At 39.9% G+C, this 12448-nt stretch overlaps 1 protein-coding gene across 1 annotated transcript in view; it reads left to right on the top strand.

Moving 5' to 3' along the window:
- The window catches only part of UNC80 (unc-80 homolog, NALCN channel complex subunit), a 239685-nt gene that overhangs the window by 154721 nt on the left and 72516 nt on the right, over positions 1–12448 (top strand). Inside the window, exons 31-35 of the mRNA XM_069573767.1 lie at positions 4369–4476; positions 6121–6259; positions 7825–8006; positions 8607–8738; positions 11412–11598. Of these exons, the coding sequence (XP_069429868.1) occupies positions 4369–4476; positions 6121–6259; positions 7825–8006; positions 8607–8738; positions 11412–11598 (748 nt within the window). The remainder of the gene's footprint in view (positions 1–4368; positions 4477–6120; positions 6260–7824; positions 8007–8606; positions 8739–11411; positions 11599–12448) is intronic.

Here is a 12448-nt window from a genome sequence, read left to right on the forward strand (position 1 = left end):
ACTGTGCTGAGAGATCTTATGAACGAGGCTTTGAACTTATCGGGGGAGATAAAGCAGTATCTCCAATGAAGTGACAGATGAGTTTTGGCTGAAGGATGCCTAGATGTTAACTGAATACAGAATTCTCCAACCAGAGAGAAGAGGGAGCACCAAGGCTGAGGATGAGGTTCAACCTGGCCTGCTCTCTGCTTGCTTGTGCAGCCTCATTAATGTACTGCGGTCATCTGTGCTCTTGTCCTCTGAGCCTGCGGGAAGGATTTTAGTCTTTATCCTGTGATAAAGCACTGAGAGCTTTTAAGATCCCTCTGCCTGCAAAGTGGGGCTACTTACATCCCTATTTATCTTCTGCCACTTAATTATAAAACTTCTCGATAACTGAGGCAGTCTTACACATTTTGTATCCTGTGTAATACCTAACAGAGAACCTCACTATAGCAGAGGGACAATAATATTGAATGAGCGAGTGGGCTTTAGGGTTCTAGGGTGTTTCATGAATGCCTTCCACTTCTGGCCCATGCAGGACAAAGCAGCCTGAAGCAGCAGAAAATGTTACCTTACAGATTGCTCACATTTCTAAAATGTGAGTGTAAGTGAAAGTTGCTCAGTCATGTCTGACTCTCTGCAACCCCATGGACTGTAGCCTGCCAGGCTCCTCTGTCCATGGAATTCTCTAGGCCAGAATACTAGAGTGGGTAGCTGTTCCCTTCTCCAGGGGATCTTCCCAACCCAGGGGTAGAACCCACCTTGCAGGCAGATTCTTTACCGTCTGAGCCACAAGGGAAACCCCACATTTCTGAAAGGGAAAGGGAAAGAAAACAAGGGTAAATGTTCCCTAACCTTAACACATTTAAATTAGTCATGCCAATGGAGAGCTGAAAAGATGTATTGTCTTCAGTGATAAACATTATATTTCCAAAATGCCAGCCTCCTATTCAAGCTTTCTCTTTTCATTTTCTCATGATGTTTCCATTTGCCTGTTCTGAATTTGTCACATAAATGAACAATGTGCACTTTTCCAGAGCCCAAATGAAAACAGAATAGGCCATAAATCAAGACTAAAAGCAGTGGTTCTGATTAAAATCGAGACTTAGAGCAATCGGTATTTCATTCTCGTTTCCTTTTTAATCAGTTTTTATGGCAGAATATATTTGTGGCAGCTAGTACATTTTGTAACCCTTCTAACTCTGATCAATATGCTAATCTTCATTTCAGTGCTCAAAGCCTCACTGTACGTTCCATTAGCCTGGTTAGTGCACTTCTAACCTTGTTATATATTGCTTTCACCAAAAGGTAAATTCACCAAAGAATTTTTTGATTTTTCCTATATATCTGTATCTTGTCTAATGCTATGTTCTAAATAGAGTACATGTTCAATTAGTAGTTGCTAATGGAAATGGGAGTGGATAAAAAATATTTTTTTCCTTTCAGTGTAAAAGGAGAGGTAAATAAAAGGTTGGAGAAGGAAATGGTAACCCACTCCAGTATTTGCCTAGAGAATCCCATGGACAGTGGAGCCTGTCGGGCTATGGTCCATAGGGTCACAGAGTTGGACACAACTGAAGTGACTTATTATGCATCATGCAAATAAAAGGTTATTTGTTTGTTGCTATTTACTCACTAAGTCATGTCCTACTCTTTCTGACTCCATGGACTGTGCCTGCCAGGCTCCTCTGTCCATGGGATTTTCCAGGCAAGAATACTAGAGTGGGTTACCATTTCCTACTCCAAGGGATCTTCCTGGCCCAGGAATTAAACCTGCATCTCCTGCATTTCAGGCAGATTCTTTAACAATGAGCCACCTGGGAAACCCCTACTAATAACCAACAGATGCCTTCAAAACTAGTCTCCTACAACAAGTTACCAAATCAAAAAGCAACTGATGATAACTTTGTTAGTCTGAATCAGAGTCACATCAGTATAGGACTTCAGGAACCTCACGTAATATACTGAAATGCCCCTCACATGTGTACCCGTCTTTAATATCTATCTTTTAGGCCCAAACAAGTCACTCAAGGAGAGTTATTAGCCCATCAGCCTAGTGTAAAAGCCTTTCCAATTCCCTTCCCTTTCCACTATAACAAACATCCTAATTATCTTGAAGCTGGCAGAACACACCATGCTTAAGCATGCGTACTGGGATACTACATATTTGTTACCTGAGAAGCTTGACTTATACCCTCTGTCCCCAGCAGACAGAATTAAACAGAAGTCTACATCTCCCAGAGTGTGAGAAACATAAATGTTTGTCCTTTTTCTTCTGAGTATTTTTTCTTTATCTGCCTGGTTAAAATTCCCATAAATTAATCAAAAGTATTATTCAGAAATAACCCTGAAAGGACAAAATGTCCAGCCAAAGGATAAAGCAATAAAATATTCTAAAAATTCAAAAACCATATTTTAAAATAACTGTAATGACCTGGGGAAATCATCATCATAATATTATAATGAAATGACATGTTTAAAACTGTGTGGCACTCATTCTGGATGGGAGGGGAGTTTGGAAGAGAATGGACACATGTGTACGTATAGCTGAGTCCCTTCACTGTTCACTTGAAACTATCACATTGTTCACCGACTATACCCCAATACAAAATAAAAAGTTAAAACCAAAACTGTGCGCCACATACATAGTGTCATCACAGCTTTGCTGTGTAGGGGACAAAAGTCTGAAAGAAATCAAACAATGACCATCCCTGAGTTGCGTATTATGGAGATTTTGGTTTCTTTCTTCATAGTTTTTCTGTATTTTCCAGGTATTCTGCAATTTGCATATAATTTTTATAAATAGAATAAAAGCAGAAAGTTGCTGCTTTTTTAATACCTTGACTTTTAAAAAAGTAAATCAGATATATTGCTACATTTATATGGAAAATAATCACCATATATGATTTTAGAATAGCTTTAAAATTATATAAAACTGGCACAATATTTATATTATATATTGCTTTTACTTTCACAAGGGGAAAAGAAGCAATGCAGAATTTCTCTCCCCAAATGATATGTGTTCCCAAGTATATGCCTCCACTTTTTTTTTAATCTTTAGAAAACGCAGCAAGAGCTCTGGTTCGTTTGTTTCCAAGTAGATTCATTTAAAAGTTCATTCCATACCAGTCACATAATAGATGCATTGTCTAGGGTCTTTTTGTCAGTTTTGAAAGACTTTCTTGGAACATGCATGTAGTTTCAGCTTTGCTTTTTCTTTCAAAATATTTCCATCTGTAACACTGTGAAGCTCTGTTCAAAAATTCTTAAGGAGTTCATTTTTTTTCCCCTTGGCATCGAGGGAGAGAGTGTTTCATTGACATGGCACTGGAAAAACAAATGAGCCCTTATACTGTGCAAAGGGATGGATTCCCTTTTTGCATAGCCTGGAGTGCAAAAATAGGAGACATCAGGACTCAGGATAAATAAACAAAGGCCTGCCAACATCAGAGTGACCACCCTCCCAGCTGCTCTGTCCACTCCATTCCTTGTCATGTACAGAGTCAGGGGGAGAAATTGTCTCCTCTGTGTGAGTGCTAGTGAGTCAGGGCTATTTTACCCTGGTTGAGGGGATGGTTTGAAAGAAGAGCTGCAGTCTCATATAGACAAATATGATTTTAAAAAAACACTTTACCTGGATAATAGATGATTATGAACTCATATTTCCTTAATGGGTCTTTTACCTTTCACTTCCTAACACTTCCCTGTGAAGTATTTTCCAATTGATTGACTTGTAGCATCCAACCCTTTAGAGGGACTATTAGAGAGAGTGGGTTTTAACTCATAATATTTTAAAAGATTTGTGCTTTTAATAGCTTGGTGGAAATATAATTAGCCCTGAAATGGAAGCCGGGAGGGCCTGTCCTTTCCTTATTCTGCTAATAACCAGCTCTGCAGTTTGGTCAAGCTACTCTACGGACTTTACAGGTGGCTATAGTGGTAAAGAACCCATCTGCCAGTGCAGATTAGACATAAGACACACCAGTTTGATCCCTGGATCGGGAAGATCCTGGAGAAGGGAATGGCAATCCACTCTAATATTCTTGCCTGGAGAGTCCCATGGACAGAAGAGCCTGGCAGGCTATAGTTCATAGGGTCACACAGAGTTGGACACTACTAAAACGATTAGCACAGCAAGCTACTCCACCTCTCTGGATCCTGGTCTCCTCAGTGGTAAAAGAGGAGTTTGTTGCTAAACATCTCTAAGTGCCCTTTTCATAACAAACTTAACTGCTTTTATCGCTTTCAGAAAGTGCAGACCCATTAAAAGGCCTTAAATCATCTGTTGCGTTAGAAGTGGTTATCTGGAGAATTGGGGGAAAAAACGCATTGCTGGTTTTTAAGAGTACACCACACTCTTTGTCATCTATCTCATGTTCTTTCCAGTGCTCAGATAAATCATGCCTGAGGACACCTTCTCTGAAGAAGAGAGTTTCAGATGCCAACCTGGAGGGGAAGAAGGACTCTGGAATGCTGAAATATATTAGACTACAGGTATTAATACATGGTTTGAAAACATTCATGAAGCAGGAATAGGGAGGGAACTTCAGATATCCTTATGACTAAAGTTTGGAAAAGTCCCTGGTGCTGGGAAAGATTGAAGGGAGGAGGAGAAGGGTGCAACAGAAGACGAGATGGTTGGATGACATCGTTGACTCCATGGATATGAGTTTGAGCAAACTCCAGGAGATAGTGAAGGACAGGGAAGCCTGGCGTGCTGCAGTCCATGGGGTTGCAAAGAGCTGGACGTGACTGAGCAACTGAACAACAATAACAAAAGTTTGGGATATACAATGCCAATTGGCACAGTGTTGGCATAACAGCCCCCTCTAATTTGGTGAAAAAGAGTGCTACCAAGTGTGCAAGAAAAAAATCCCTTCTTGCTGGACAGCCGACTTCCATAAAGACAAGGAAGCTTGGCTAGAACCATGCCTCTTTCCACTCTAGTGGCGCCAGCTTCCCACCAGTGTGTGGCAGTGATGCTCACAGGTCTTGGAATGAGACAATCTGGGTTCAGATCCTATACCTGCTGCTCTGGCTCTGGGACCTTGGGCAAGTTAATTTCCCTCAGTTTTAGTTGCTTGATCTCTAAAATGGGGATTTTTAACACTGGACCCCAGAGAAGGCAATGGCACCCCACTCCAGTACTCTTGCCTGGAAAATCCCATGGATGGAGGAGCCTGGAAGGCTGCAGTCCGAGGGGTCGCTGAGGGTCGGACACAACTGAGCGACTTCACTTTCACTTTTCACTTTGATACATTGGAGAAGGAAATGGCAACCCATTCCAGTGTTCTTGCCTGGAGAATCCCAGGGACAGGGGAGCCTGGTGAGCTGCTGTCTATGGGGTCGCACAGAGTTGGACACGACTGAAGTGACTTAGCAGCAGCAGCAACGCTGGACCCATCTCAAAGGATCATTGCATGAATTAAAAGAGATAGTACACTTACCTACTTATCCAGGGCTTCACAAAGTTATTTTGTTATTACAACCTAAACTCTAAATCATATATTTTCCAGGGGAAGAGAGAAAAAATTTTCATGTTTTTCTAGAAAGTGTTTTAAATGATGGCTAAAGACAGGCTTGCCCCAAATTGACATTTTTTTACCTCAATTACTTATAATAATGAATTAAATAGTGTTTTGTGGGCTAACCTGGACTAATAACCGCACTGTATAATATTTTGAAGGAGAAATACCATCCAAGTTCACTGGCTTGGAAAACTAACTTTCTGAATGGAACTCCTTTATAAATTAGAGGCTGCTCACAGCTTTCAGTGGAAGTCATTCCTAATAGGAAGAAAAATAAGATGCTGTGAAGGTCCACCAGGACTTTTAACACAAAGATTTACTGACTAAAGTCCTTTTTTCTCAGAGAGCTGTACTTATTCTACAGTTTATTCCGTAGGTGGTTACAAATTACTTTTGTGGTGAAAGTGTTATAAAATAATATGATTTGGGACAATTATACATCAACTATAAAGCTTACTTACTATACATCATGCCAGCTATGTTCCCACTTTAAAAAGTATTTTAAGGTCATTTAAGGAAAGCGGAGAGAGAAGTGACACTTAGCTTTCAAGAGGAGGACAACAGCCAGTGTCTTCGATGGTTTTAAGACATCATTTCCATCTTTCTGCAGGTGATGAGCCTGTCGCCTGCTCCCTTATCTCTACTGATCAAGGCTGCACCAATTCTGACAGAGGAGATGTATGGGGACATCCAGCCAGCTGCCTGGGAGCTCCTGCTCAGCATGGATGAGCATATGGCAGGGGCGGCAGGTAAAGTTAGGCCACCCAGGACCCCGGTCCCGCTGCCATTCATCCCAGTGTCTCAACAAGAGCGAGGCACATTCATTCCATCTTCACGCTGAGGTCACATTGGTAGCAGTGGCTGGACCGCCAAACAGAGCTGTGCACTAAAGGGAAACAGGCCTAGGCTCTCTGTATACACTTTTCATGTTCCTGTGTAGGCTGCACAAAGGCAGCATGTCTCTCCCAGGATGTTAAAACTTACAATGATTTCCCCAAGAACCTACATCTTCAGTGTATTTCACAAAAGGTTCTTTTGTGTATGTTGTGATTTCCCAGATTGACCATGAACTACCATCGTTAATTTTATTAAATCTTAGGTAAGTCATGTTCTGTGCTCAAATTACAATATTGAAACAAATGTCTAAAATTTAAGTGATGTGTCCAAAGCCATGTAGCTAGTAAATGATAGAGGCAAAAATCTGGTTCTTCATCATTTTCCACTTCTTGTGCATATTCCTTTAGTTTTGTATGGTTACTTTCATTGAAAAATACATAGTAAAAATTCAAATAATGTAAAAGTATATGAAATTTAAAACTGTCATCCTCTATTCCATGATTCCCAGTCCTCTTTCTCAGAGGTGGCAATTTTTAAATTTCCCAGGAAACCTTCTATAAACCATGCATATATAGTACTTTTGATGTCACAAAGCACCTTTTCATATTTTATTTTTTTCTAACAAGACATTTGGAGGCAGCTACACCATCATCATCATCATCATCATCATTATTCATGTTTTACCAATAGAGAAACACAGACTAAGAAGTTAAGGGACTTGGCCAAGATCAGTTTCAGAGCCGTGACAGCCTCGGTTATCCTAAGAATTGGCTGAGCGTGTCTTGAGGATGTGGGGGAAAGTACAAGGGAAATTTTAAATAATATTTTTACAATTGACACTGGCTTCTCTATGCTATAGAGTATACTCTTTTTTTTTCTCATTATTCATTGACTTTGTAACTTACCATGGAATGACCTTTCTCTTCCTAGTATTTGGCTTTCCCCAAATTAAAAAACAACAATGATATTATGTTTCATAAATTCTCTGTTGGTTTCTCCATCTATTCTACCTCTTGGAAGGGTAGACATTTCTAATAGAGTCTACCTTTTGAATTTTATTGTTAATATAACATGTAACTTTAATGGACATTTTTATGTACCATCCTAGGGTTACTCTGAGAGGACTCTAGACATTTCCTAAAAAGGCTATTTCAGCATGTAGTTTCCTTTTTTCATTAGCTTCCTCTGACATTCACTTTTCACTGTGAGCCAAGGGAAACGTTGCTTAAAAAGAGATTACTGCAATGTCGTGCTGGCACTGCCCTCACACCAGATATTAGAAGATTGTGGGTGGTACAAAGGATGGTGCCTGGTTTCCAGGGGCTGAAACAGGGTTTTCTTTGGCTAGTGCTGGTGGCCTGGCTGTATAGCTCAGTAGTCGTTTTCAAGAGACAGAGGCAGTTTCCTCCTTCCCCTCATCCCCAGGAATCATACAGCTTAAAAGATGTGTAGCTGATGGATTGTTGACTGTCTTTAGCGGCCATGTTCCTGCTGTGTGCGGTGAAAGTCCCCGAGGCTGTGTCCGATATGCTGACGTCAGAGTTTCACCATCCAGAGACTGTGCAGAGACTGAACGCCGTCCTTAAGTTCCACACACTTTGGAGGTTTCGCTATCAGGTCTGGCCCCGGATGGAAGAGGGAGCACAGCAGATTTTTAAGGTGAGGGATACTTCTGGGATAATCCCATGGACAGAGGAGCCTGCGGGCTACAGTCCATAGAGTTGCAAAGAGTCCGATATGACTGAGCATGCGCGTGCGCACACACGCGCACACTTCTCACACGGGAATTAGATTAGCAAACCCAACCCAAGGTTCAGTTCAATCCTGCAACTTCAAATCCACAGTGTATGGCCCAAGAGATGCTTCTTTTTTCCCCTTCTTCGGTTTTATAAGTAAACCTAACTCCAATATGAATGAATTCTTGTTCTTAAAAAGATTAAAATATACAGAAAGGTAAAGTAAGAAAATCAAGTTTCTATAAACCTCAAGATCACAGTACCATCCCCAGAGGTAAGCACATAAAACTTGCAGATATTTCACTATATATACACATATGTTTTTGGAGGATGGGGTAATTAACACAAATAGAGATCATACAGTTGAAACCCTTCATTTTATTAATGGGTAAACTGAGGCCCAGAGACATTCATCGTGTGCTTTGTAACAGCCTGTGCTCTGTAAGATTATTTCATGATTTTACTTCAGACTCAATTTAGTTTATTTCCCATCTTACTTCATTCCTTTGGTATCAACTAACAGATCCCACCTCCCAGTATAAATTTCACCCTGCCATCACCAGTGCTCGGAATGCCATCTGTCCCGATGTTTGACCCTCCCTGGGTCCCTCAGTGCAGCGGGAGTGTCCAGGACCCCATTAATGAAGACCAGTCTGTGAGTAACGGACTCTTCCTTTCTCGTATCTTCAGGTTCCAGGTTGCATGGTGTACTTGTAAGAGAGAAGAGCAATGAGTGTGAGAGACAATGTGTTCTTGTCATCAGAATATAATAACACAGAAGAACAGCCACAAAAGTTCTTTAGTTCTTCTGAAATAGAATAGAGGGAACTAACTTCTGGGGTGAGCATTTGCAGACCTGCAAGTCAAGACAATTTGTTCTATAATTCAAAGCAGCAGCTGCCTTATAAAGCTATTAAAACAATTAGGCACTGATTTCGTAGCCCAAGGTAGCACTTTTGCTGCTCTTTATTACAGAACAATTTATCTAACCTATATACACTATCCAAGGTGCTTCCCTGGTAGCTCAGACAGTAAAGAATCTGCTTGCAATGCAGGAGATCTGGGTTCGATCCCTGGGTTGGGAAGATCACCTGGAGAAGGGCATGGCAACCCACTTCAGTATTCTTGCCTGGAGAATCTCCATGGACACACAAGCCTGGTGGGCTATAGTCCATGGGGTCGCAAAAAGTCAGACATAACTGAGCGACTAAGCATGGCACAGCACACTATCCAAAAGTGAACGATATTGACCCTGGATGAATAAGAAAAAGAACTGGGTTGGCTGCTCTTATTTTCCTTATTTGGACCTTAGTCTGTTCTTTACCTTGTTGATCATCAGTATCATCATCACAAACATTACTCAGAGACCTCAGGGCATCCTGTTCTAACTTATCACTGCTCTATGTAATGTAATTAGTAAACAGTTAACTTTAGAACACAGTCTATTTATAAACAAGAACCAAGAATATGTGCCCTTTTAAAAAAATGAATCTTCAAAATATGCCTTTTTCACATGTTACATAGCATTTTTCTAAATTTCAAGAGTAATGTAGAATATTTTGGAAAGTAAATAAAAAAATAAAGAACATATCTCTATACACAAATTCATGATTATTTCCTTGCATAGTTTCCCATGAGATTTAGGGCAATCAATATGTGAAAATTAAAGATTTTTGATAGATCTCCCAAAATATTCCCAGGACAGTTGTACCATTTTACTCTCATACAACAGAATGGGAAAGCATCTTCCTTATTCAAATTAACTAGTGTTATCTTTTAATGCCATGTTGAACAGCAAAACAAACAAACAAACAAACAAAGGTATTGGCTTTCTTATTCACACGTCATTAAAAAGTTTCTTGAATATATAAAGTGAGGTTGAATATTTTTGGTGTCACATATATTTTCTAGCCTTTTGTAGTTTCCTTTGGAGAACTGTTTATTTGAATTCATTACCCATAAGAATATTTTTAATTCTGCATATATTACCTTCATATCTCATGGTTTTGTGCCAAAGATAAAGGCACACTTGGTTCTTCCTCATATATGTAGTAACTTCAGCATCTGAACCACTGATATAAAGATCTTTAGGTTTTCTCCCATATATGTGATGGAATCATTAGAGTCAAATCCATCCTCTCTCCCAAGTTCACAGTGAATTTCAAGCCAAGTCCTCTGATTCTATATTTAGTTCTCTTTTCTTTATTCCACAATTCTCACCTTATCTTATTATAATCAACCAGCTTGACCCCTGACTCTGAGAATGAATTGCCATGTGGCCCATCAATGCCTTAATTGCTGTTATGTCATTCATTATAGAAAACCTTTAGCCTTATGTTAAGACTTTGCATAAAGGGAGCTTTAATAACTATAGTCCTTCAGAAGAGTGATCAACACCGCTTGTCTGTCTCTTAAATCCTACAGACCATGGGCCAACAAGGAGATGTAGAATTGCTACTGTACATAGACATCAAACTGGTAGTAGAGAATGTCAAAGACCACTTCCCTGTTCTGACACCAATGGCTTTATCCCTAGAGCTCTTGGAATTTGTCTCAGCATAAGCACCATGATTAAGACAAGCAGAATGACCACTTTGCAGAGTGAATCTGTCTCCTTTATTGTTTCTTATCTATTATGCTTTTGCTGCTGGTAAACAGAATCAGGTTTTACATTCAACCTTAGTAACACTACCAACTCATAATTTCCATTCAGTTGCTTTGTTTCTACAAATATTGCTAAGTACTTATAGTGTGCCACTGTATTTCTATGAATATTTATTATTATATATTGTTAATATTATTTAATATTAATATTTCTAAATAGTATTTACAGTGTGGTAGATACATAAGATACAAAAATGAAATAAATCTCAAAATCAATTGCTTGTATGAGAGATAGATCTCTTTCCTCCTCTTTCCCATGGTTCTGACTTTCTCTTTTATTAACCCTACAAAATAAATGTCCTTCATTTAAAACCGGCTCAAGAAATTTTGGTAAGAAAGAGAGTATTAAAAATGTTTCTTTGATGTCAGTGTTTAAAGAGTGAATCATTGATCTTCTGTCTTAAAAGTGAAAAAAAAAAACTGTTTCTAGAAATTATGAACATCTTTGAAGAATTATTCAGACTGAATGAAAAAGAATAGCTTAGTTATACAGAGCCTGGAAACTTGGTAGAAAAAGAAACAAATAACCTGAAACTGGATCACGACGCCCTAAAAACATTTCCTGAGAACAAAGTGCCACATCTGTGTCATTCAGTAGACCGCTCTTGTCTGTGACCATGCAGAAGAGTTGCTAGTAAACAAACTTGCCTTCATGTCTCCATAGAAATCCTTTTCAGCCCGGGCTGTATCCCGCTCCCATCAAAGGGCAGAACACATCTTAAAGAACTTGCAACAGGAGGAAGAGAAGAAGCGTCTTGGTCGAGAAGCCAGCCTCATCACTGCCATCCCTATCACCCAGGAGGCTTGCTACGAGCCCACCTGCACGCCCAACTCAGAGCCAGAGGAAGAAGGTGCCTCTTCACACTGGACTTCTTGGAGGGCTGGGTCAGAAAAGGGAAAGGACTTGCTCTAAAATAAACTGACAATTTTATGTGACTTGAGGTGATAAGCTCCCTCTCTCTCTCACTTACCTCCTGACACTATCTAAAGAAAGAGAAAAATTGTCTCTTTCTAAATGTTTAGAGCTGGCCCAATTATGGAGGAGGACATTGACCACATTGAATGAACTAATAATGATAATGGATCAAGCAGTGACTATGATTCAGGCAATAGCTGAACCCAGAGTGTGTGCTAAAATATATTCAATCAGTCTTTCATCATTAGAAATGGGGTCAGTCCATTAGCTGCTTTCAACCTTCACAAGTACTGGCAGTTTGTCAGAAAATGATTTATGGGGACTTTTTGGGCTGTCCAGTGGTTAAGACTCTGTGCTTCCAACACAGGGGTGTGGGTTTGATCTCTGGTCAGGGAAATAAGATCCCACATGCTGCATGGCTGAAATATGTGTGTGTGTGTGTGTGTGTGTGTGTGTGTGTGTGTGTGTACATATCAATAATGGAGAAGGAAATGGCAACCCACTCCAGTATTCTTGCCTAGAAAGTCCCACCAGCAGGGGATCCCAGCAGGCTACAGTCCATGGGGTCACAAACAGTCAGGCATGACTGAGTGACTAACACACGCATGTGTATCAATAAAAATGGAAGAAAATAAGTAAAGACAAAAAATTGTAAAGAAAATAATTTATGAACTATTCTAAATTCAGTGATTTCCCCCTGCTTTTGAGAAATTTTTGGGAGGAATTTTCTGTCCTTCTTTCTGTGTTTTTCCTTTCTTAAGTACACTCTTGGAGAAGGCAATGGC

The sequence above is a fragment of the Ovis canadensis genome, chromosome 2 (genome assembly GCF_042477335.2).
Source record: "Ovis canadensis isolate MfBH-ARS-UI-01 breed Bighorn chromosome 2, ARS-UI_OviCan_v2, whole genome shotgun sequence".
In the NCBI taxonomy this organism is placed as follows: domain Eukaryota; kingdom Metazoa; phylum Chordata; class Mammalia; order Artiodactyla; family Bovidae; genus Ovis; species Ovis canadensis.